The sequence below is a fragment of the Otolemur garnettii genome, unplaced genomic scaffold, assembly GCF_000181295.1.
Source record: "Otolemur garnettii isolate 467f Iridium unplaced genomic scaffold, OtoGar3 scaffold00006, whole genome shotgun sequence".
Classification (NCBI taxonomy): Eukaryota; Metazoa; Chordata; class Mammalia; order Primates; family Galagidae; genus Otolemur; species Otolemur garnettii.
This window is the reverse complement of record NW_003852401.1, coordinates 29,662,070-29,688,368: the sequence shown is the minus strand read 5'-3', so window position 1 is coordinate 29,688,368 and position 26,299 is coordinate 29,662,070. Positions and strand designations below refer to the sequence as shown.

At 40.9% G+C, this 26,299-nt stretch overlaps 1 protein-coding gene across 1 annotated transcript in view; it reads left to right on the top strand.

The window, feature by feature from the left end:
* The window catches only part of TMEM2 (transmembrane protein 2), an 82,957-nt gene extending 61,231 nt beyond the window's left edge, over positions 1-21,726 (top strand). The window contains exons 18-24 of the mRNA XM_003782948.2: positions 2,136-2,344; positions 6,615-6,797; positions 8,996-9,215; positions 11,256-11,354; positions 15,619-15,773; positions 18,999-19,102; positions 19,701-21,726. Coding sequence (XP_003782996.1) covers positions 2,136-2,344; positions 6,615-6,797; positions 8,996-9,215; positions 11,256-11,354; positions 15,619-15,773; positions 18,999-19,102; positions 19,701-19,897 — 1,167 coding nt within the window. The 3' untranslated portion in view covers positions 19,898-21,726. The remainder of the gene's footprint in view (positions 1-2,135; positions 2,345-6,614; positions 6,798-8,995; positions 9,216-11,255; positions 11,355-15,618; positions 15,774-18,998; positions 19,103-19,700) is intronic.
* The last annotated feature ends 4,573 nt before the right edge of the window (positions 21,727-26,299 follow it).

Below are 26,299 nucleotides of genomic sequence, written 5' to 3'. Positions count from 1 at the left end.
TTGCAGCCGTCATTGTTGTTTGGTGGGCCCGGGCTGGATTCAAACCCACCACCTTAGGTGTATGTGGCTGGTGCCTTAGCCACTTGAGCCACAGGAGCCGACCCAGGCCTGGCTATTTTTAAACACAGGGTCTCACTCTTCCTCAGGCTGATCTTGAACTCCTGAGCTCAAGTGATCCACCTGCCTTATACTCCTAGAATGTTGGAATTACAGGTGTGAGCTACCACGCCTGGCTGCTATTTTATTCTTAATCAAAATTGCCTTTCCCGAATTAAGTTTACCCATCAATATCTAGGAGTCTATAGAAATTCTAGAATTGAAATAACACAAAAAACAAAAATAAAAAGGTTTTGGTCTTTCCGTAGCTACAGTTTTGCATAATCTCTTACTAGGCATGTATGTGTGTGTGTGTGTGTTTCTGTCTTAAGTGGTAGGTGCTCCCTAAAGAAACTTAGTGTGTTTAAAATGATTATAAGTGTAACTACCAAATACACAGTTATAATAGCTCTTAGTTGTTTATAAATTAGAGTTATTACTATCAATGTTATATATCTTCCTTTTATTCAACATTCACTCAGTAAAGTATTCAGGTTTTGGGATTTGTATTTGAGAATATGAACCACATCCTTCTACTTTACAAAGCAGAGGTGTAATTCTATTTTTATTTGGAGATTAAAAAAAAGAGAGAGAGAGAAATAAGTCATCTAATACTTCCTAGGAAGCTCTGGGAATAGTAGGACAACAGGCCAGAAATTGTCTCCTGAGAATCTGAAATTTGAACCACAAGCCCAGATCTGCTGACATTTGTTGTAACTTAGAAATAATGTACTGTTCAGTTGTGGGCAGAATGGAACAGAAGGCACTGGATCTCAAGATAGGAAAGTCATTCTTTAACTATTTTTAAATATTTTTTAGTGGGATATCTGCATTTTACTGACCTGAAGACTGCAGGTACTCAGGGAGAAAGATGTAACATGGGAAAGTTAAGGTTACCCATGGTACCTTAAACTAATCTGAGGAAGAAGGTAGGAGACAGATGCGAGGCATATGCACCTTTTTAATGTGTGTATATATGTCTGTATATATATATATGATTAAATATATGTTAAATGTAAACATATTTAAATAAATAAAATATATCATGTGTACCAAAGCATATATTAAATAGATAATCTAAGTGAAGGGGATAATCAGTGGTCTTAAAAAACATTTCCTGTTTCTTTATTTTTCAATCTTTAACTGGTATCAGTAGGGAAGAGTATTAAATCAAAGGGGTTAAACATGAATGAGAATTAAGAAACCTTTCCGGCCCAAAGAACATAACATTGAGGAAGCAATATGGATTAGACCGTAGAAGTGACTGAGAGAAAAATACCGGAGTAGTGTAGATTAAATGTCGTTATTCTGCAAGTGTTGTAATAGTTCTGGAGAATTTGATCACGATCCTGGTTTGTTTTAGGAAATGGTTCTCAGGTTTGTCCTTTGCGGTGTGCGTTGGGGATGGTCTTGTTTTGGCACAGCAAGTGGCTCACAGACCCCTCGAATAGATTGGGGGCTTCCAAACTTGTCTGAGTTTAATGCATTTTCCCGGTGGTTGCAGAGTGCTTTATAACTCTTTCCTTTTTCTTTTCCCTTTCTTTTTTTTTTAATGGGTGAAAAATGACTTCTTGGGCTGAGGTAGGTCATGGAAAATTGAAAGCCAAAGCGCTAAGATATATAAATTTTCCATCACTTGGTTTAGAGGAAAATCTCTTCGATTTGACCAGGGGATATCAGTTTTCACATTAGTTTACTAAATTTTTTGTAAGTGCCTTCTTCAGATTGAGAGATTTCTTTGACAAGCTATATAAACCACAAAAGTTTTCTATTCTGAGGAATGAGCTGGCCTGCCGTGGTGGAAGGGATGATGAAGCTCTTGGCCCGCAGAGCGTGTGGTCTGTTTTTACCATTTCTAGTTTCAGCAGGCTGCACTGTAAGTGTGGCTCACCGTGCAGTTGGCTGCTGCTCATGGAGTCTGGCACAGATCTCACAATCTCTTTTCAAAGCAGAGACACTTGACTTTGTGCTAGAAATGTCTGTTTAGCTATTTCAACTTTCATTTTCTTCCCTTTAATCCTTAATTTAATTTTTTTAAGGTCTACGTACAGACCTGGAGCACCCAGAATCTTTCTATGACCATCGCTCGGGATGAGTATCCGGCCCACCCGATGGTGCTGCGAGGAATTAACCAGAAAGCTGCCTTTCCTCAGTACCAGCCTGTGATCATGCTGGAGAAGGGCTACACCATCCACTGGAATGGGCCGGCGCCACGGACTACTTTTCTATACCTCGTAAACTTCAACAAGTAGGTTTCTATGACTGTTATTTCAAACAGCCCGGCAAGTAATAATTTAGTGGAGAAAGAGAATCACTATGTTTCCTTTGGAGCAATAAAGAATGCCAGTTTCATGTACTTTGCTGCTCTTGTGGGCAGGCAGTATATTTTGAGTGGATGGAATTGAGAGATTATACAAATGGAATCTTGTCATTTCAAAAGCATTCCTTTTTCTCTGTGGTCAACTGTACAGAAAGCCATTCAGCAATAGGTTTTAACACAGCCTGATGAACGCTTTACTCCCCTATAGCTGGGGTGGAAAGTAGTTTTATATCGTGTTTGAACTGAGCACTTGGTTGCCTAGAAAATTTAAAAAAAAATTTTTTTTTTGAGACAGAGTCTCACTTTGTTGCCCTCAGTAGAGTGCTGTGGTGTCACAGCTCACAGCAACCTCCAACTCCTGAGCTTAGGCAATTCTCTTGCCTCAGCTTCCCGAGTAGCTGGGACTATAGGCGTCCACCACAAGGCCCAGCTATTTTTTGTTGCAGTTTGGCCAGGGCCGAGTTTGAATCCTCCACCTTTGGTATATGGGGCTGATGCCCTACCCACTGAGCCACAGATGCCGCCTGGAAAATTAAAAAGTTTTTAAGGCTGAGTTAGACTTGACAGAAGAAAGTGATGGTGCAATTGATTAGTAATATCTGCTATGGGCAAGAGGTGGAAAAGTCAAGGCATGAAAGGCAGGCATGTGTCACCCCTGCCTGGAAGTGTTGCTCTGTCTCTTCTTGATTTCTTTTTTTGTTTGTTTTAAGACAGAGTCTCACTATGTCGCCCTGGGTAGGATGCCATGGCATCACAGCTAACAGCAACCTCAAACTCTTGGGCGTAAGCGATACTCTTGCCTCAGCCTCCCAAGTAGCTGGGACTATAGGCGCCCACCACAACGCCCTGCTATTTTTTGGTTGGAGTTGTCATTGTTGTTTGGCTGGCCCAGGCCGGGTTCAAACCCGCCAGCTCCAGTGTATGTGGCTGGTGCCCTAGCCACTGAGGTACAGGCGCCAGGCCTGTCTCTTCTTGATTTCTCTCTGTCCTAATAATATCATTTTCATTCCAAGCCTCTCTTTTTTGCATTAATTTTTTCAAGTGTTCACCCCGTCAGATGGTCAGATGGTATAAAAGATGAATGAGAAAAATACTTCCCTCTGGGGTCTCACATGAGACAGGGAGGAAAGAAACCTCAAGTAAATACATAAACCCAAACAGTTTTTTAGGAACAAAGGATGCTAAACAGCCACTAATTCTGTTTGAGGGAGTTGGGCCAGGCTGCGGAGAGAAAGTGATGTTGATGAAGTGATCAGTCTCTGGTTCTTGGGGAATGCTGGATTCAGTGTGATGGGACATCAGGGAAGGGACAGAAGGTGAAACTAGAAAGGAGGACGGGACTCCATGAAACTGTTGAAATATATGCCTGGAAAATTGAAGTGGCTTGATTACCTGACTGGTCATAAAGCTGTGACTTGTCAGAACTCTCTTCAAACACCCAGTAGAAATGAACAGAGAAGGACTAGGACAGTAGGAATTCAGCACCTCACTTGCGAGGGTGGATGAACATCATGGCAGCTGCCCTTGTTCTGGGGTAGTTCGGTTCTGGCACATGCTCTGAGCTGAACCATGGCTGTTTTCCTCTGCCACTTGCTGCTGTTCTCTGTATCCCCCCTTCATAGTTGACCAAGTCAAAAAGCCAGTGCTCATTCCTAACTCTTCATTTTCCCATCTCTCCATCTTACATTGGAAACTGAACCCTGCTGGCTCTGCTCCTTCACCTAGTGTTTTTTTTGTTTTGTTTTGGTTTGTTTGCAGTTTTTGGCCAGGGCTGGGCTTGAACCCACCACCTCCGGCATATGGGACGAGCGCCCTACCCTTTTGAGCCACAGGCGCTGCCCGGCTCTGCTCCTTAATGCTGTTCAATCTCCCCTCCTCTTTCCACCCCACAGTTTATGACTGTGTTCAGGCCCTATCTGCTCTCCCCACATTGCCCACATCGTGTCCAGGGTGAAGATTCTGGAAGCCCAATCTGGTAGTATCAGTGAGTCACAGAAAAGTGAATTAAATAGGCAAACCATTCTGCCTCTTTGAGAGTGATCCATACCCAGAAGTTAGGTTGGGCAAGATTGTGAATGGGAGATGAAATATTACAAGGAAATGATATGCTGAGTTCTGTAAAGTGCCGAGCATAACCTTTCATCAAGTACTGAGCAAGTAAAACCATTTGAAAATGGAAAAGGCTGAGCCTAGAAATTTTAAACATCTACATGGGCTTGAAGTTAAGTCATACTTATGTAATTATCTAAAAGTTTATAAAAATTACATAATAGGTAGAGGCAAGAGGAAGAGGCAGACAATTTTTTCCCCAAATTTAATATAATTATGAGGAGGTCATAGATTTTCTTGTAGTGCCCTGTCTGAAAATAACATTTTATTTTATTTATTTGTTTGAGACAGAGTCTCAACCTGTTACCCTGGGTAGAGTACTGGTGGCATCACAGCTCACAGCAACCTCAAACTCTTGGGCTTAAGCCAGAGATTCTCAACCTGTGGGTCATGACCCACAGGAACTATGGTAAAGGCTTGCAGCATTAGTAAGGTTGAGAACCACTGGCTTAGGTGATTCTTTTGCCTCAGCCTCTAAAGTAGCTGGGACTACAGGCACCCACCACAACACTCGGCTATTTTGTTGTTGTTGTTGTTGTTACAATTGTCATTGTTGTTTTAGTGTATGCGGCAGTGCCCTACCCTGCTGAGCTTCGGGTGCTGCCCTGAAAATAACATTTTAAAAGTTCTGAAAACCATAGTTATTCATTAACAAAATAAGTAAAATACAGAAAAACGTAAGGAAAATTGAAATAATCAGTAATCTAAATCAAAGTGAGACATTATAGACATTATAGTATCCTCCATTCTTTCCTCTCAATTTTTTCTTATTATATGATTGTACCATAATTTTTTAAATTACCCAATTTTCCCATGAACATTTAGGTTTTTTCCTCTGCCCTTCTTTTTTCTTTTTGGTTATTATAAATAATACTTTTTCTTTTCTTTTATATCCTTTTCTGAATTTCTAATTATTCTTTAGGGTAGGGGTCCTCAAACTTTTTAAACAGGGGGCCAGTTCACTGTCCCTCAGACCGTTGTTAGGGCTGGACTGTGGGCCCCTGCTGCTAAGCAGGACAGGCAGAGGCGGCAAAAACACCTGGCGGGCCGGATAAATGTCCTAGACGGGCTGCATGTGGCCCGAGGGCCGTAGTTTGAGGACACTTGCTTTAGTGGGATTACTGCGTAAAACTTGTATGAACAATTTTAAGACCTTATATATTGTTTAAAAATTCTTTAGAATGATAGGTTCTGGAGATGAATAGTGATGATAGTTGCACAGGCTTGAGAATGTACTTAGTGCCATTGAACTATTTAGGTAAAAATGGTTAACATGATAAATTTTATAATCTGTGTATTTTACCACAGTAAGAAATGACTAAAACAAAAGTAAATGATAGAGAGGGGAAAGTATTTTAAATAGTATTTAAAAAGGATTTCTTTTATATTTAAGGACATTGAGAAAAAATATTCTGGCAATGTGAAGATATTCGTCAAAAGCTTTAAAAAGTTATATAACTTTATATCCAGCAATTTTGCTTCTAGGGATTTATCCTGATATAGTTACAAAAGGTAAAAGTATATTTATGAACAAAAAAGTTCTTTAGAATAATTTCTTTGGAAGTCTATCAGTGTATTCTTTCACTCTTAGGCTATTAACATTTCTTTTTTTTGGCCAGGGTTGGGTTTGAACCCACCACCTCCGAGGGCTTATGGGGCCGGTGCCCTACCCTTTTGAGCCCCAGGCGCCGCCCCAGGCTGTTAATATTTCTACACCCAATCATCTCACTTAAGTATTATCTGCTTGGAGTTGTCTAAGCACATTTTATCCTACTTTTATTCACATTCCTGAAACTCTGTTAAAATCAAGAATTTTTTTTATGGGCCACAGGCCCCAATCTTATTGCCAATACATTGATGTGAAATACTTGATGTGAGAACTGCTTACACTAGAAATGGTAAACGTCACAGATAAAAGTGGATGATTCCTGATTATGCCAGGGTTCGGGACTTCCATTGCTAGTGGCCCAACACACAGCAGAAATGTAATGAGGAAAAAAATACCATGGCTAACCTTTCCATATGCTGTGATCCTCAAAAGATAGTGGCTCACTTGTGAATTAATTTTTCTGTTGTCCCTTCTTTAAAGGAATGACTGGATTCGGGTTGGCCTCTGCTATCCGTCAAACACAAGTTTTCAGGTTACCTTTGGCCTTTTGCAGCGGCAGAATGGTTCATTGTCCAAAATAGAAGAATATGAGCCTGTGCAGTCCCTGGAAGAACTGCAGCGGAAGCAGTCTGAACGGAAATTCTATTTTGACTCCAGCACAGGGTAATTCAGTGGGACCAGGGAAGGAAAATTATTGCTCATTTTCTTTAATGGTAAAATTTCTGGTTCTTCAGTCTGCAGAGTGGCTGTTGAGGAAAACAGCTGACGTGGGTAATTCCCAGCACATGGCTGTTAGCGGTGGAGAGGAAAACTGGAGTGACTTGTGATTATAGTTGGCAGTGGGAAGCAGATGAAGATGCTTGCTGGCTATCTATTAAACCAATTTAGAGCAATTGTCCTTGGCAATGAAGAACCACTAGGTCTGATTAAAAATTAAAATAATTTTTTCTATGACAACTCTTTAGATGATTGTTTACATGTGACAGAGCTTATATTTTCGTGAAAAGCTCTTTTTTTTTTTTTTACTGCCTACTGACTTAAAGCTATCTTTCAAGTTGAACTTGAGTTTTTAAAAAACTCATTGGGTAACTGTGCCACATTTGCTGTCAGTGTTCTCTAGGTTGCCTCTTTGCACTTTTGAACTCTGTTCCTGTCTTTGGTGTTCTGTTGGCTTTGTCTGCTTTTATCCAGTTCCATCTGTCAGCCTGTGGGCTCTGGTAGGCTTCCTCTTCCAGCCAGTCGCACACTCCTTTAGTCTCCCTCCTAGCTCTGACACTCCTGCTACACACCATTGTCTAGGTACTGGAAAGAAACCTATGTCAAGAGGACATATTTCTTGTGCAAATTCTTAGTCCATGGAAGGATGTGGACACGTAAAGCAAGTAATTACAAAGTAAAAGGTTTAAATGCTTTAAGTCCTAGCGTGGGATATCCAAGGTGCCTCTTGGGTTAGCTCAGAAGTTCAGCAGATAATAATCAGCGACATCCTGAAACGGTGACCCTGGAGCTAACTCCTGGCACATTTGGGGAAAGGCAGAAAGTTCATAGTAGGAAGGAGGGCTTTGATTGCTTGGGGAGATGAAGTCCGAACTTATTAAGTACCTGGTTATACTCTGACTGAGTTGTAACTCATTTGCTCTTCAAGACCCCCAGCAGCCAGTGTGATCCGCTTAAAAGTTTTCTTTTTGTAATTGTCTATGATTTTCAATTTCTAATTAGACTTAACCTACCTGAACTTTTATTATGTAGATATCAGAACTTGCACATTCCCAAGTTGACTTTCTACAAAAATACAGAGAACACTCAAATTTCCAAGGATAGTCCAGTGGTGACAAATTAATGATTAAATGTATAGAAAAGATTGGGAATATTTTTTCCGGTTTGGCCATTTCCAGAATCCCTCAGCCTCTGAGGTTCTAATTCTTTTTAATTCTATTCATTGTGATGGTTTTAATTATATATCAGAAGGCCCATGCCTAATCAAGTCCCCATGATTTCTTACGTATATATTTTTAAATTGCTAGCCTTTGGGACAGTGGCTGATTTTTACTTCATAATTGCAATTTATGCCTTGTTCACTGACCTCATCTTCAAATGTGAATTCTTCATCTCTGGTAATCAGTCATTTTGATCAAGTCTTTTAGAATCTTGACTTCCTTTAGTTTAGAAGGACTGTTTTCTGGCAGGCATTGAAGTTCTGCCTCCATTTTAGACTTTTCAGCTTGGCAATGGGAGGATCATTCAGAAATGGGTAGAACTGTTCATTTTGCCTGATTTGGGTCCAAATATTGACAGAAGGACCCCAGGCCCATCTGCTCTTGGTAAACAACACAGGCATTGATTGAGACTCTAGCCTAGCCTTAGCCAAATAAGTCGGAGCTGCTATTTTTATTATTCTAGTTTTGTGCTTTAAATCAACATAATTTATGAACAACAAAACATGAACCACATCAATTTACTGAATCCTAAGCTCAACACCAGTATAAAATTTTCCAAGGAATTTTTGAGCCAAACCAAATTCCATCCTTCCAAAATACCTATCGAACTAATTCAAAGCAGAAATCAAATTTGATGTCTTTCAGAACAACCCTTTTGAATCAGGGTATCAAAATATTTTCTACAGTGGTATTGCATTTTACTTAGGACCTTAGGAGAACAGGAAGGAAACAGAAACGACTTTGTTAATTTCTTTTCTTTTTCAAACTTTTTTTTGGACTTTAATAGTTTCATAATTTGTTTTTCTTTTAAGGAAAATTTACTTTGTTAGAGGAATGTCCCTTTTGGCCATGTGTTGATTTGAGGAATCTTGCAAGTTTTTGAGAGTCAGGCTAACGGGATGGATTGGTTTCTGTTTTGTGCAGGTTATTGTTTTTGTATCTCAAAGCCAAAAGCCACAGAGACGGCCATAGTTACTGTTCATCTCAGGGATGTGAAAGAGTCAAAATCCAGGCAGCAACAGACTCAAAAGACGTCAGTAACTGCATGGCCAAAGCGTACCCACAGTACTACAGAAAGCCATCAGCGGTCAGGCGGATGCCGTCCATGCTCACCGGCCTCTGTCAAGGCTGTGGGACCCAGCAGGTAAACACAGAAGAAAAGTGGACTGTAGTTACTTTGCAAAGGGAATATTTTTCTTTGATACATCTGTGTTGACAATTTTTAGAAACACTCCATTGTGTCTGCTGAATGTTGACCCATGCTAGAGTATAATGCCCACAGGAAGCAAACTAGCCCTAATTTATAACAAAAATCTTTCCCTCTTGATAAATCAGTTTACCCTGGGTGGCTTGGAAATTCAAGAGGAATTTTTATTTTGAATGTTAAAAGCAAACACCATGTATATTAAGAACCAGTAAAAAAACTCACATGAATTTTTGACCCCAAACTAGAGACCTCGAAGAAATATAGAGCTTTTTTTTTTGCAGTTTTTGGCTGGGGCCGGGTTTGAACCCGCCACCTCCGGTACATGAGGCCAGCGCCCCACTCCTTTGAGCCACAGGCACCACCAATATACAGCTTTTTAATACTGCCTAAAATCATTAAGATTATTTGTTCCTGCAGTGAAGTGATTAACCATTGAGTTATAAGGACAGTATATTTTTACTTTTTTCTTTAATTTTTAAATTGTTTTTGAAACAGAGTCTTACTATGTCACCCTCGGTAGAGGGCTGTGATGTCACAGCTCATAGCTACCTCAAACTCTTCACAACACCCGGCTGTTTTTTTGTTGTAGTTGTAATTGTTGTTTAGCTGACCTGGGCGGGGTTGGAACCCACCTACCTCAGTGTATGTGGCTGGCGCTGTAACCACTGAACTATGGGTGCCAAGCCAGGAGAGTGTACTTTTAAGTACTAAATTGTGTGAGAGTTAAACATGTTTGAATAAGAAGAAAGCCTAGGGGAGATGGAAGGAGGTGCGTTTTGGAGACTGGAAGTAATTTGATGGAGTACAGGGAAAAGGGAGGGACATTCTCAGTGAAGGAATAGCCTCAGTAAGGGCAGAACGGCAGGAAAGAAGGTGAAGTGCTTGTGAAAAAGTGAGGAAGTGGCCTTGTTCCGTGTGAGACATAGGGGCCTGCACAGAAGACTTGGCTCCATTTATGGAACACTTTGCAGGTCACATGACAGAGTTGAGACTTAGTCATGTAGAGGCTACTAAGAGTTTGTAGCCGGGGTAGTCCTTGTTACCAACACTGCTTTCCTAAGTTCTAGAGTGACTAAGCCCCAATTTGGGACCATTGGTCTGAAAGGCACTTAAGATTTGTGGCTTTTTGCATGAAATTTTTACAAAGATTTAAATATAAAGCACATTTATTTCCTTATTTATTTATTTTTGAGAGTCTCACTATATTGCCCTTGGTAGAGTGCTGTGGCATCACAGCTCACAGCAACCTCAAACTCTAGGGCTTAAGAGATTCTCTGGCCTCAGCCTCCCAGGTAGCTGGGACCATAGGCACCTGGCACAATGCCCGGCTATTTTTTTGTTGTAGTTGTCATTGTTGTTTGGGATGCCCGGGCTAGGTTCGAACCTGCCAGCCCTGGTGTCTGTGGCCGGTGCCCTAGCTGCTGAGCTACAGGCGCCGAGCCCTTATTTAATTTTTTTGAGATAAGGTCTCTCTCTTTTGCCTGGGCTGGAGTTCAGTGACATCATTATAGCGCACAGTAACCTCAACATCAAGCTCAAGTGATCCTCCTGCTTCAGACTCCTGAGTAGCTAGGACTACAGGCATGCACCACCATGCCTAGCTAATTTTTTCTATTGTTTGTAGAGATAAGGTCTTGCTCTTGCTCAAGTTGGTCTTGAACTCCTGACCTCAAGCAATTCCACAGTGTCAGTTCCCCAGAGTGCTAGAATTATGGGCATGAGCTGGGCTATTTAGTTATTTATTGAACTGATTTGATTAACAAGATCACATTTAATTGAAACTGGGATTGTTGGAGCAAGTGAGGAACACACACTGTGTTAAGCATATCACAATGGAATTCTATGTCATGAAGTATGTACAAAAAGTTCAGAAAAAGAAATATAGCTACTGGCTTGGATTATAATTTAGTTTATATTGAGGGAATCTTTGGGGGGAAGATACAATTGCCATAAGTATGGAATTCCTTCCCTGTCTAGGTGGTGTTTACTAGTGATCCTCATAAAAGCTACCTCCCTGTGCAATTCCAGTCCCCCAGTAAAGCAGAAACTCAGCGCGGAGACCCATCTGTTATTTCAGTAAGTACCATTTGGTGGTGTTTCACTCTGTTCTGCCTGCTATAACAAAATGCTATACTAGGTAGCTTATAAAAAACAGAAATTTATTTCTCACAGTTCTGGAGACTGGACTGTCCCAAGGCCAAGGTGCTAGCAAATTCAGTGTCTGATGAGGGATGGTACCCATCCTAGTGGGATGGTACCCTCTTTCTATATTATGTAGTGGATGGGTTTCAAGGTCTCTTTTATAAGGGCACTAATCCTATTCATGAGAGCTCCACCCTCATGAATCTAATCACCTACCTAGGTTCTAATCACCTACCAGAGACCCTACCTCCTAATTCTGTCATCTTGGGGATCAAATGTCAACATGTAAATTTTGGGAGACATAAACACGCAGGTCATGGCAGGTATGTACACTGCTGTGGCTTCTTGCTTTTATTTTTCATTCTAGTGATGTGAATTATCTCTGGCAGTGTTCACTGGTTTGAAATCACATTTTGATTATTTGTGACAAGCAATACAATAGAGGTGTAAATACTTCCAAAAACTTCTATTGGTTTTTTTCTGTTTTTTTTTTGCAGGAATAAAAGTTTTAATGAAAAAGGGTTGATAAGCAATATGTTACATATTTCTTTCTTTAAATTATTTTTTATTAAATCATAACTTTGTACATTGATGCATTTATGGGGTTCAGGGTACTGCTTTGATATACAATGTGAAATGTTTACATTGAACTAAGTAATACATCTATCACAATTATACTCATTTCTTCATAGTTTTGAAATGTACCATTGCATCATACACATTAAGTGAGGTCCCCCCAAATACCCTCCCATATCCCCCCTCCCCTCCCCTCTCTCTCCTCTTCCCTTCTACTTTCTGGACTGTAGTTATGCCGTTTGTATGAGTGTGTAGGTGGTTATATATTGATTTTATAGTAGTATTGAGTACATTGGATACTTTTTTTCCCATTCTTGAGATACTTTACTAAGAAGAATATGTTCCAGTTCCATCCAGGTAAACATAAAAGATGTGAAGTCTCCATCTTTCTTTATGGCTGCATAGTATTCCATGGTCTACATATACCACAGTTTGTTAATCCATTCATGGGTCTGTGGGCACTTGGGCTGTTTCCATGTCTTGGCAATTATGAATTGGGCTGCAATAAACATTCTGGTGCAAATGTCTTTGTTGTAAAAATAATTTTTGATCATCTGGGTATATACCTAGTAGAGGAATTGCAGGATCAAATGGTAGGTCTACCTTTAGTTCCTCCAGACTTCATTCCAAAAAGGTCGTATTAGCTTGCATTCCTACCAGCAGTGTAGAAGTGTTCCTTTCTCTCCACATCCACATCCATTGGTTTTTTTCAAATTGGTTTTTTTTCCCCTGAGTACATTTTGTTTAGTGATTACTGTGAGGCTGATACTAAAATTAGTTCACAGTACTTTTATCACTAAGCCATTACAAGTGACTCAGATTTCATTTCCATAAGAGAAAAGATATCTTTGGTTTAAAAATAGTTGCCATAGGCAATCAAGATACAGAAAACTGTAATTTGTTTTAAGATATGGGAAGTAAAGGTTTTTAGGGTTTTAATCTCTTTGGCCTTTTTTCTTTCTTTCTTTCTTTTTTTTTTTTTTTTTTTTTTGCATTATTTTGCTGGGGCTGGGTTTGAACCAACCACCTCCAGCATATGGGGCTGGCACCCTACTCCTTTGAGCCATAGGCCTTTTATTTTAAGTTTGCCTCTCCCTTATTTTTTTAGATGAGGAAAGTGAATATGCAAAAATTAGTTGTCTTTTAGTAGGTTCATGGAAATATATGTGAATCTCAGTGTTAACACTGGAATTAGGCCTAAAGCCAAGTTAGTTAGCCACTGGGAACAGGTTATATCAGATGACCTGTCCAAAACACTGTTAATATGGGTGCCATCATAGGAAGAGCTCTTTGAGCACAGGTGTGTAGCCTTGTGACTAATACACAGCCAGGGCCTGTGCCCAGGCTCACATGGTCTCTTTCAGAGCTTAGTTTTTTTCCACTGGTGGATAACGTACTCGTAAATCCAAATATATGTGGACAAAATGAAATTTAACTTTTTCCCTTTTTATCATAGTAAAATATATACAACATAAAATTTGCCATTTTAACCATTCATAGAGTGATATGAAGTCCATTCATATTGTTGTATAACCAGGACCATGCAGCTCTAGAATTTTTTTTACTCTGAGTTAAGAGTATCTCTACTTAAATATCACTAAAAGATTTCTCAAGTCTGTATACCTGTCTTTCTCTGTTAGTAGTTCTGCTCCTTGTAATAAGCTCATGATGCAATTTTATTGGCATGAAATTTCTTGGCCACAGCATTGAAATGTAGTCAGATATAGGAGGAACCTAATCTCAGCCTGCTAGTCTGGTGTCTGGTGGGAGTTGTATGAGAGAAGCAGGTGGGTGCTGAATCTCACTGTTCTGATAATTCACCAGATGATTGATTGATTAGATGGATGGACAGATAGATAGATTTACCAAGAAAAAAAAATTTAGGCAGGCTATGTACACACCATGATCTGAAGACATTGTGTGACTCCATTGTGGCCTATGGGGTCCCTAGGATCCTAGAAAATTCTTAGAAGGCTGTGTTTGGTCATTTGTGGAGGGTGCCAAATATATACAAATTTTAAGAAAGGAAAAAACTGTATTAAAATTATAATACTCAGTATAGACCAATAACAGAAGATGAATACAAGTCACATTTGACTTCTGCAGTTACAAGAGGTGCTCCAAGCAGTTACTATTAGCGTCCAGACACTTCCGATTATGGTGACTACTACTTGAGCAATGTTAACCAAAAGTGTCCACTCGTGTCACCGTGCATGCCATTTCACAGTACCATGTGTCTCAAACGAATGTGTGTACTTGTTAGGCACGTTGGAGGTTCTGTCACATACTCATACCTCCATTGTCATTGAACTTCCACAATGTTTTTGAATTTTCAATATCACTTCAAAATGGTCTTGCGCTCTTCCAATGAACCATGTTTCTGTCATTTTCTTTCACGGTCCTGCTTGTCCCATGATGACACCAGCATTCACTTGATTATGAGCAAATATCACACTGCACATTTCTGCTGTAATTTAATTCAACTTCAAAATGTAATACATAGCTAATATCTCTTAAGGTGTGTAAACATTTTTTTGATACCCCCAGTATATCTCCAATACTTTTCAGTGTATATTACTTGAAAATTCTTTCCTAATACCTGGCATTGTTTTAGTGTTGTTGTTGTTGTTTTTGAGACAGAGTCTCACTGTGTTGCCCTGGGTAGAGTGCTGTGGCATCACAGCTCACAGCAACCTCCAACTCTTGGGCTTAAGCAATTCTCTTGCTGCAGCCTCCCACATAGCTGGGACTACAGGCACCCGCCACAACTCCAGGCTATTTTTTGGTTGCAATAGTCAATGTTGTTTAGCTGGCCTGAGCCAGGCTCGAACCCCACCAGCCTCGGTGTGGTGGCTGGCGCCAAAACCACTGTGCTATAGGCACCGAGCCTATTTTAGTGTTTTTAAAATTTGTTTTCTTTTTTGTTTTCGAGATGGGGTCTTGCTATGTTGTAATGTTGCCCAAGCTGTTCTTGAAATCCTAGGCCCAAGCCATCCTTCCAAGTAGCTGTTACGACAGGTGCATGCCATCATACCAGACTTCGCTTTAATATTTCCTGAACGTTTTCTGTTTTCTTTGAGTCACAGGTCTGGGGGAGTATTTTTCATAAGGACAGTTTGTGTTCCCAGTCTTTTCATATATAAAAATTACCTCAAGCACTTCCAGAGCAATTCACTGGATTAACATAATTTAAACATAGCTTAAAGGCTATTCTGAATTCCAGTGAGATTAGTAGTGATGAGAAGTAAAATTTAAATATCATAATTTCCCCAAGCAAGGGCAGGTGTAGGGGTGAGAACATTTTTCCTTTGTTAACCTTAAGCATAGTTTATAATTTCACACCTTATAAACAGAAACAGTGCCTGTGGGTTTAATTAATGTTTATTTCTCGTCAGTTTTTTTCCCCCTTTTTGGCTGCAGAATTAATGATATTTGGAAATGTCTGGAGTTCATTTTTCATGAAAAAGTCAGAACCCATTAGTTTGAAGAGGATCACTATGAAAGTTCAGCTCACGATAATTGTGAAACCGAATACAGTGTACCTTGTAGCTTAAATCCCAGAAAAATGACTGGAGATGTTCTAGAAATAGTGATGACAGCAGGAGACATTCTTGTATTTCAGGTCAATGGCACCGACTTCCCCTTCCGGAGTGCAGGTGTCCTCGTCCTGGTTGTGGATGCATGCAGCGTTCCATTCCGGTTGACAGAGAAAAAGTTTTTCCCTCTCGTTGATGTCAGTCTCTTGGAAGAGTATTTAAAAACAGGCATCCCTCCAAGGTAAGTCAGACTATGCTGTAACAGGGGCGAGCCACCTTGAAGATGGGGAGTGCTCCAGAGAAGGAACAATTGGTTTACTCGCAGCTTTGGTTTTTGTTTGGTTTTTTTGTTTGGTTTTGTTTTTTGAGACAGATTCTCACTCTGTTGCCCAGGCTAGAGTGCTCTGGCGTCATAGCTCACAGCAACCTCACATTCCTGGGTTCAAGTGATCCTCCTGTCTCCATCTCTTGAGTAGGTGGGAATAATGACACCCATCACAATGCCCAGCTAGTTTTTCTATGTTTAATAGAGATGGGTCTTGCTCTTGCTTGGGTTGGTCTCGAACTCCTGAGCTCAAGGCATCTTCCCCCCTCAGCTTCCCAGAGCGCTGGGATTTCAGGTATGAGCCACTGTGCCTGGCCTGAGCCTGGGTTTCTATTTTGTTTACCCAGCATTTTACTCTGTGGGCCTCAGGGCTGTTTGAAAGGCCTTTCATTCCTTGCCTACCTCAGACTGACGCCTGCATCTACGTTGCTCATCATTGACCAGCTATTGCTGATCCGTGGCAGAATTTGTATATTAGAAGAATTTACAAATGGTAGAAAGCCTCTTAGAAGGTGAAAAGCTCATTGTGTGGAACATTACGATCCCGCTTTTTAGTATTAAGTTGGTCAACATTGTACGCAACTTGCTCCGAAGGCTTGTTTTCCATTGTGAAGTACTTTTCCAGGCCGTTCACCTTTGTAGCCACCTGCCCCACCAATGGACTTTCAGGCAGCATTGTACTATGACTGTGATATAGGAAGTCATCAGCTGGGTCATTTGGAAATGGCTAGAAAAGAGTAAAGTGATTTTTAAGTGGTTGAGTGGTCTCTCTTTTAAGCATGCTAGTCTATGTTGGTCTCTGAAGAAAGATGTACAGGAGGGAAACCTTTCTTTGGGGGGCTGGTCAGACTCTCCTTCCAGGCTCCAGAGATGAATTCAAGATCCCTTTTGTCCCTTCACTTTGCTCCTGACTCATACACAGGCCTTCGTTTAGTGAAGCCATTAGGGAAGAAATAAGCTTCTCAGAAATTAAAAACCTGTCGCACTTTAGAATAATTTTCTGGGCTCGGCGCCTATAGCTCACCCGGCTAAGGCGCCAGCCACATACACCTAAGGTGGCAGGTTCAAATCCCCAGCCCGGACCCGCCAAACAACAATGACGGCTGCAACCAAAAAATAGCCGGGCGCTGTGGCGGGCGCCTGTGGTCCCAGCTACTTGGGAGGCGGAGGCAGGAGACTCGCTTGAGCCCAGGAGTTGGAGGTTGCTGTGAGCTGTAATGCCATGGCACTCTACCCAGGGGTACAGCTTGAGGCTCTGTCTCAAAAAAAAAAAAAAAAAAAAAAAAGAATAATTTTCTGATCACTTACATTCCTTATAGATTACAGAGCCAGATCTTAGTAAGTCCCGTGAAATCAGTAGATTATTTGGGTATAAGATTCAATATGTATGTATAGTTCTATCTTCTGGTTTAAGACACTTATGGGGCCTCAGTGTTCTTTGAGGATTTAAAGATTTTTTTTTCTTAATGTTGAAAACTTATGCATTTACCCACTTCCCCTAAAAGGATCCAGGACATACATCTCACCACAAGTAGTTAGGACAATGTGGTGGTTCTGCAAAGTACCTTATAGATTTAAGAGTTAAAACCCACTCATTAAAAAGTCATGAGGTGGTTTCTAGAAAGGAGACGCAAGAAAGGCTTTGGAGAAACTAGTCGTGTTATTTCTAGATGTTGGTTACACAAAGATGTTTGTTTGAAAAAATAGAATGTGCAAAAATTTCAACTGTGCATGTTGTGTTTTAATAAGGTGTTAAGAAGTTAAGGGGCAACTGGCAGTGACTTCTAGGGAGATTGAGCACATGTATATGTGGAGGGGCTGGGTGGGGTGAGTGATCTCATGGGTAATTATGACCTAGGGAAGAAGATACGGTCTGCAGGATGGCTGTGGTCAGTCTTCTGCACTGACTTTGAATTAAGTCACCCATGCTTTACAAAGACCACAACAAGGAACCCACACCAATGTATTACTAAGACTCTTTACTATAAGAAATGTCAAGACCCACATTAAGGAAACAAATACATTACTGAAGGATATGCAATAAGAGTGAAATAAAAGGAAAGATTTTTTCTGTTTCTGGATGGAAAAACTGATATTGTAAAGATAGTACTCTACCTAAATTATGAGTTTAACACATTTCCATTAACCCATCACCAATAGGTTACTTTTTTGCTGTACTTGACAGTTGATATTGAAGTTTACCTGGAAGAATAAATGTGAGAGCGTAGTAAAATGTTTTTTTTTTTTTTTAAATCACAATAATATATATATAAGAAGCTTGTTTTTGGCTAGGTGTGGCTCATGCCTGTAATCCTAGCATGATTACAGGCCAAGGTGGGAGGATTGCTTGAGTTCACAGGTTTGAGACCAGCCTGGGCAATAGCAAGACCCTGTCTCTAAAAACTAGCCAGGCATTGTGGTGGGTCCTTGTATCCCCAGCCACTTGGGAGGCTGAAGCAAGAGGATCACTTGAGCCCGAGAGTTTGAGGTTGTTTTGTGCTGTGATGCCACAACACTCTACCAAGGGCAACATAGTGAGACTCTGTCTCAAAAAAAAAAGAGGCTTGTTTTATCAGATATTAAAATAAACCATGAAGCTGTAGTAATTAAGCCAGCATAGTCTTAGCAGAAGAGAGAGAGATCAGAGAAAGGGAATAGAGAATCCACAAGCAGATCCGAATGTGTGTTGATTGACTGCATGATAAAGATGACAGTTTAAACCAAACCATGGAGAACAGATTTTGTTTTATTTTTCTTAAGAGTTGTGTTTATTCATATATTTAATAAATAGATAATAGAACATAAATAGATAAATAGAGCATCTGAAACAAACAAAAAATTATCTAATGTTTATAATAGACTGCTCCCCAAAAGAGCAGTGCCCCAAGCTGTCTACTGGTAAGCTTACCCAAAGGACTTCTGGTCTCCCTATGTGTTACCCCTTGTGATAGCAACATGAGAAGTTCCTTGTGGGGCAGAAGAATGGGACCTTATAATAGCAGCGATGAAAAGCATCTGGGTTTTTTCCTGAGTTCCGCTTTTATCTAGTGTTTCTATTCAGTATTCAGTTCAGAAAGGTATTTAATACATATATGCTGAATGATTGAAATTGGCATTGACTTTCTTAACTCTTCCATACAGGTCAGCTGTTTTGTTGAGCACAAGAGGAGAAATAAAACAGTCAAACATTTCAGACTCATTAGTACCTCTGGGATTAGCCAAACCGGCTCATCTTCATAACAAAGGTTTGTAACATGTTATTAGTCTATGAGGTTCTTTAGGGGGCCGGCCACATAGGCCTTTTTATGGTGGAATTTAGCTACCAGACCATTTTCCTAGGCGTGTTTTGCTATAGTGGGTATTATTAAGACAATTTCTAAATAAGGGATGGCGTTAGAGGAAGTGTGTCAGGGTGTGGCATATTATTTGGGGTAAGAGGTGGGTGGATAAAAGTTCACTTGCTGATGTTAAGAAGTTTAAGGGTTTTGGCTTGGCGCCCATAGCTCAGTGAGTAGGGCGCTGGCCACATACACCGAGGCTGGCAGGTTTGAACCTGGCCTGGGCCTGCTAAAATCAACAATGACAACTACAACGACAACAAAAAAAAGCTGGGCGTTGTGGCAGGCACCTGTAGTCTCACTACTTGGGAGGCTGAGGCAAGAGAATCGCTTGAGCCCAAGAGTTGGAGGTTGCTGGGAGCTGTGATGCCACAGCACTCTACCGAGGGCGACATAGGAAGACTCTGTCTCAAAAACGACACAAAACAAAGACAAGTATAGGTTTTTTTAAATAGCTGCCTTTGTTTTGCTCACCTCCTGCCTTATTTTTTTATTCTTCTCTTAGGGAGTACCATATTCGTGGGATTCAGCGGAACCTTTAAACCATCATGGACTAAGCTATTTACCAGTCCTGCTGGACAGGGCCTTGGGGTGCTTGAACTGTTCATACCTTTGCAGCTGGATGAATATGGGTGTCCCAGAGCCGGCACTGTTCGCAGAAGAGACCTGGAATTGTTGAAACTAGCTTCAAAAGCACATTAGAGACTAACTGTAACTTAAGTGCTGGGAAGATAAAAAAATGTGAACTAACTTATTTAATTTATGGCATTTTAAAATGACACTGTTAACCCAATGGAACCATTTTCCTGTTTGATACAGAAAGGGGAGAAAAGAGTAGAGAGTCCTTGCTTGAATACCAGCTCATGCACCTTCTAGTTGTACAAAATGTCGGAGAGATTATTTGTGTCTGTAAGGCTGGCCTGTTCAGAGAGCAGTTCTCTCAGGCCTCCCCTTCCACCTCAGTGTTTTGTAATGACCACACGTAGTGTTTTACTTGTTGTATAGTGGTGGGGGTTGGGGGGGTCTCTGAGAGTCGGCCTGAAGTCTTAGCGGACCTGCTATTGTAGCACCTTGGATACTTGAAGTCTAATGCTCAGTTGTGTCGGGCAGCAGTTGACTTGGTGGCTGGCAAGTTCAGCGACACCTGGGGCCCTGTTTCTGGGCAGCCTTTGAGGATTTTCTATGATAATGAATGATAAAGTTTTAAGTGGCAACTCAGGCCCAGCTCATGCCCTTTTTTGCCTGGACATGTGCTATTTCTACCATTTATATATTGATTACTTCTAAGGGTTCAACTTTGAGATGGGAAATTTGTTGGGGCAAAAGTGCTCATAGGGATTAGAAATCTCTTTACTCCGTGACCATTGGGCAAAAAATTGACCTGTACCAAAGGTCTGGGGTTGTGGGCACCACTTTTGCAGCTTTAATCCTTAGCCTGTTTTGACTGTATATTTGTGTTTAAAATGCAGAGCTGAGGTGAATATTGACTCTTTTTTTTTTTTTTTTTTTTTTAAGAAGCAGGCCCTTTTCCTGAACTATAAACTTGTGTTGTTGAACCTTGCACAAAGGAAGTCTGTTCTTGGTGTTGCTCTTGCACCTGGGCTTTTGTTATCGTTTTTCATGTGTGGATATTTTCTTAAGCTTTTCTGTTAACCATCCTGCCAGGAGAATCCCAGAAAGCTTAATGATACTTCAAAATGATTGTACCCAGGCAGGGACGAAAGGAGAGCCTTCCAAGGGCCAGAACCATTGAGGTTCAAAAATGAACCTCTTTATAGCCTTAAAGGAGTGAGTGAATCACTCTTAATGAAATTGTTCAAGCTAATTAAAAAGGTGCCGTGCTGCCCAATTTCCCTTTCCTCTGGGTGCGTGTGTCTCCTACCAGTGCAAATTGCTTGTGGCCAAAGGACATCGCCTCCATCCCCTGGAATGCTGCCACGCGAAGAGGAAAGAAGCATCAAAATACCTTCATGTTTTTCTAAACCCACAATCTGTAAAGTGTGGTGGAGGGACGGCCTATGGGAGGTGACAAGGGGCGTTTGGGCTGGCATCGGCAGTGAGTGTGGACAAATTCACTTTGCTCTACCAAGGGCAGAGGCTGATACGGCCTGTACCGTTGTGTCCAGGAGAAACTGCAGAGTAGCTCTGTGTTTTCTTCTACCTTACAAATATGCTACCTCAAAGTGCTACCGATAAACCTTCCTGACTGTAAGTGCTCTTGCTGAGGGCACGTGTCTTAATCAAAATTGGGGTTTTTGTTTTGGGGTTTTTTTTTTTTTTTTGCGTGTGTATATTGATGAATGAGATCTTACCTATTAAATATTTTATTGGATCATGGTTCCTGAAGGTGATGAAAGTTTGTGTGTGTGTTTTATGACTTAAATATCTTTTATGTGTGTTTTTTAGAGTTTGATTCTTTAAAGATTTGGAGAGGCTGTATAAGTTGCCAAGGCGCTCGGGGTGTTCCTGTTTTATATACTAATAATCAGGGCCTAAGTTAAATAAATAAAACTATGAGTGCATGTATTTCATATACGTGTGTATGTGCATTTGTATCTCTATAAATTTTTGAATTCCAGGTTCCAGCTATAAATATTCATTCACTAGGACGGAATGCACTTAGTTCATTGACATTATTGGCAGAATTAAGGAAGGGAAACGGTCCACCACGTAGATTTTGTAAGGTAAAGCTACAAAAGAGCAGGGACCATATTCTCCAATGCAAAGGTTCTTGACCTTGACTGCAGAGTGGAATCACCTGGGAGCTTTAAACAATACAGAGGCCTGGACCCCACCCCCTTCTCCTCAGATTTGGATTTAATTGGTATGGGGTGCAGCCTGGGCATTGGAATTTTTTTTTGAAGCTCCCCGGGTGATTCTAACATGCCGCCAGGTTTCAGAACCACAGCACTAGTATAATAGGCCCACTGTTTACCTTCAGTCTATAATTTTTTGTGACTAAAACAAACTTGCATTTATTTTTATTTGAGATCTTTGTATTACTCATACAACTCCCAGCCCTAAACAAAATATTTTACTATTGTCTCTTTTTTAGTAGATTTTTTTTTTTTTAGAGACAGAGTCTCACTTTATTGCCTTCCATAGAGTGCTATGGTGTCACAGCTCACAGCAACCTCCAACTCCTGGGCTTAGGCGATTCTTTTGCCTCAGCCTCCTGAGTGGCTGGGACTACAGGTGCCCGCCAGAACACCTGGCTATTTTTTTGTTGCAGTTTGGCCGGGGCTGGGTTCGAACCTGTCACCCTCGGTATATGGGGCTGGCACCCAGCTCACTGAGCCACAGGTACTGCCCTTTAGTAGAATGTTTAAATACAGTTCTTAGTCATTAATCTTCTCAAATTTTCAAATGGGCCCTTTAAAAATACACACTTTAAATGAGTCCTTTAAGCTGATACACACTTTTCAGGCACTTGGGAGCTTGCAATCTGTTCTATTTCTACCAAGAAAATATATTCAAAGGTGATTTATAAGTTTGTAAGCATTTTCCATCAGGTGAGGCAATTGGTTGAGCTCCATAAATGTGGCCATCCACAAATCCGCCAGCTGATGAGAAACCCAGAAGGCTCTCCTATATGGCCAGACTGGGGGTTAAGTCTTTGCTGTGGGGCTCCTGCCTTCCCCACCTGAGTCAGCATGCCATATATTATCTCCAGAAGCTGGAAGACAGTGCTTGTGAGAAGATGAAAGGCAGACGCAGTCTCATGGACTGTGACTCCAAAGCAACCACTGAGCTGATGTCGGGGGGTGGGGGGGGGTGATGGACGGGGGTGGGGAGGTGGGGATTTATGACTCCTCTGTTCTCTGACTTCAACTGGAGAGAACTCATCCTCCTGCCACTAGGTGGGTTACTTTGTTTTGAGCAAGGGAGGGCAATGGGGTGACAGCTAGAGGCTTGAATGCTTCAGATAAGGACTGTAGGTTTTCATTCCTTCAGAGATGAGGTAATGTTTGCATGAGCCCAGTTGAAAGGCATTTCAACAGGAAGGAATGCACTTAGTTCAAGTATTCCTTTCTTTCAGTCATTCCCAGTAGGTGAGTTCAGTACATTGATCCCATCATGCAACATGTTTTTTTTAAATTTGGGGTTAGTATTTGAGTACCTATTATTAGGTTCCCTGGTTTGCCTTTGTAAGGTAAACATGACAATGTTTGTGATGTAGGGTTGGAGTTTGCCTGCTCCATTCTTGTTTGGCTTTCAGGTACTTATTAAACCATGTTTAACAACTTGAGAAATTTCCCTGGAGATGAAGACCTGTGATGGGTCACAGGTTTGTATTATTACTCTTGTTGGTCTTACTTGGTTATAAACCAATCTGCTAGAAATGGGAGCCGCCACGCTGGGCCGGAGCTAATTGTCAACAAAAGGTCAGGGAGGGAAAAAAAAAGAAAAATCAAGCGCAGTCATTCCCACTTACTTGCTCACAAATGACAAAATGCTGTTCCATTCTTGCTGGACCATTTGAGTCATTTGGATGCAGGACGGTTTTTTACCCTTATTTACAATATAAGAAGCAGATAAAAGGGCGTTTTATTAGGTCCTGGTGTTGTAGATAAGGGCACACACACTTTTTATGTAGTAAAATTCAATCATGACTGCTTGAACTGTGATTTCTAAATGAGGAACTGGGCCCCACAGGCATCCCAAAGTATCAGCCATAGCAAGCTGTGACCTGTTAATATCTGAAAATACAACAAAGGGTGGGACAGAAAATATCTTCCCAGATGGGTTTTTGTAATTTTTCTAAGAAGCACAAAATGAGTCGTCTCACTATGAAAAGCAGTAAGTTTAAAGTTCATCCTCAGAAAGTTTTGGCTTCATGGTGACGACTGATTAAACCAGGTTGGCAAACTATGACCTATAGACCCTCTGCCTGCCATTGTGAGCAAAGAATAGTTATTGTGTTTTTAGACAGAACATGGTGGGAGAAGTTAAAAGAAGAAAAGTTTTATGAGGTGAAAGTTCTATGAAATTTAAATTTCAGTGTCCATAAATGAAATCTTGTTGGAACACAGCCAAGCTCATTCACGTAGACGTATTAGCTATGGGTGCTTTGCTGTTGCCGTGACAGAGCCGGGGAGTTAACAGAGACTCTCAGGCCCACAACACTGAAATCCTTAGTTACCACAGAGACTCTCAGGACCACAACATTGAAATCGTTACTATTAGACTTTTACTGAAAAAGTTTACCAACCCTTGATTTTGGTGAAGGATATACCAGTGTTCATTGTCTTATTTTTAGAACTTCCCTACATTTTGAGAATTTTTTTTTTTTTCAGTATTTGGCTTGGGCTGGGTTTGAATCTGCCGCCTCCGGTATATGGGGCTGGCGCCCTACTCCTTTAAGCCACAGGTGCCACCCCATTTTGAGCATTTTTAATACAGCAAGTTATTTGCATGAGAATCACCTGAGGTGCTTGGTGGACATGGAGAAGCCTGTGCCCCAGCTCATGCGAGAATTGGGATCGCTGGGAATTGAAGCTGAGACTATTTCTGCAGCCTCTCCAGGTGTGTCCTATGAATGCTAAAATCTGAAAACCCCTAAAGTGCGTTTTCCCTCTCCCTTCAACAGAGAACACATCACAACAAATTCAAAGTATTGTGTTTTTTTAACCCTGATAATTCCAGCTACATCATTGTCCCTAGAACTTAAAAACAATGTAGATCCGATTTAATGCTTAGTGGAGTATGTGGCTGTCACTGAGACAGAGGATTGGAACGCAAGATTAAGTTACCCCTCTACAATATCTAAAATGTTCCTTACAGTGATTCCTTTGGCTACAGTTATTCCTAGTCTAAAATTCCAGCCAACCTCTGTTTTCTACAAGTTCTTTTATTATTTTAAGGACTTTAAAGGAAAATGTGCCCTCGGTCACAATTAGGCTGCACAGACTAACAAAAACATAGGTTTCTTTGCTTTTTGATGAAACTGTATCCACTCTAGTCATTTCACATTCATCGAAGCTCTGATTGGTAATTGTAGATGTATATTTCTTAAGAGGTAGAATAAATTATTTCATACAACTTGTTTGCCTTGTAAACAAAAGACTTTTAATACATAAACTTCATGGAGGATTGAAGGGGGTTGAATGGACCTGGGGGTTAATGACATTGGTCCTTGCTAGGGAAGAGAGAGCAAAGAAGCTCACCTTCTTCCATCAGCCCATATTGGTCACCAGCACCCAGTTTCTGAGGGAGGAAGGCCTAGGTTGGATAGGTTTCTAATGGGAACGAATGTAGGATTTATAAGTTTCAGGAGGCAAGGAGCAACATTAGCTCCCAATATGAGTGGGAAGAGGTGGGATTTCTAATGGAAAGACCAAACTTGCTTCTTTCAAAAGTATGCTGGTGCTCTGTTTTCTAAGGAAAATAGTTCTTAGTGAGCCATTAGTGGGTTGGGGTCAGGAAGAAGCACATGTTAGTGTTGTAGGCATGGTGGATGTTTTGGTGACCAACCTAGTTTCATTCCAGCTTAAGCTTTATACTAGTGGGTTTACTTGGAGTGGCTCCCTACCCCTTTTGATCCTCAGTTTTCTCATCTGTAAAATGGGATTGTAATAGTTCTGTGAAATTATAGGAGAGATTAAATGAGAACAGCCATGACTCCCAAACTCAGCCAGTCATCAGAAACACTGATGGCTTATTAAAAAAAAAACAAAACAAAACAGGTTTCCTGATGTGTGAATTCAATTTTAGTACTTTTGGGATTTTTTTGTAGTTTGCTTTTTAATTTTTTTTTTTTTTTTGGAGACAGAGTCTTACTTTGTCACCCTTGGTAGAGTGCAATGGTGTCACAGCTCACAGCAACCTTAGACTCTTGGGCTCAAGTGATCCTCTAGCCTCAGCCTCCCAAGTAGCTGGGACTACAGGTGCCCACCACAACACCCTTCTATTTTTAGAGATGAGCTCTCGCTCTGGCTCAGACAGGTCTCGAACTCATGACCTCAGGTGATCCATCAGCCCTGGCTTCCCACAGTGCTGGGATTACAGGTGTGAGCTCCGGCACCCAACTCTCAAATTTAGTACTTTTCTGAAGGTTGAGGACTAGGGAATCTCTATTTTTTAAAATAAACTTCTGAGATAATG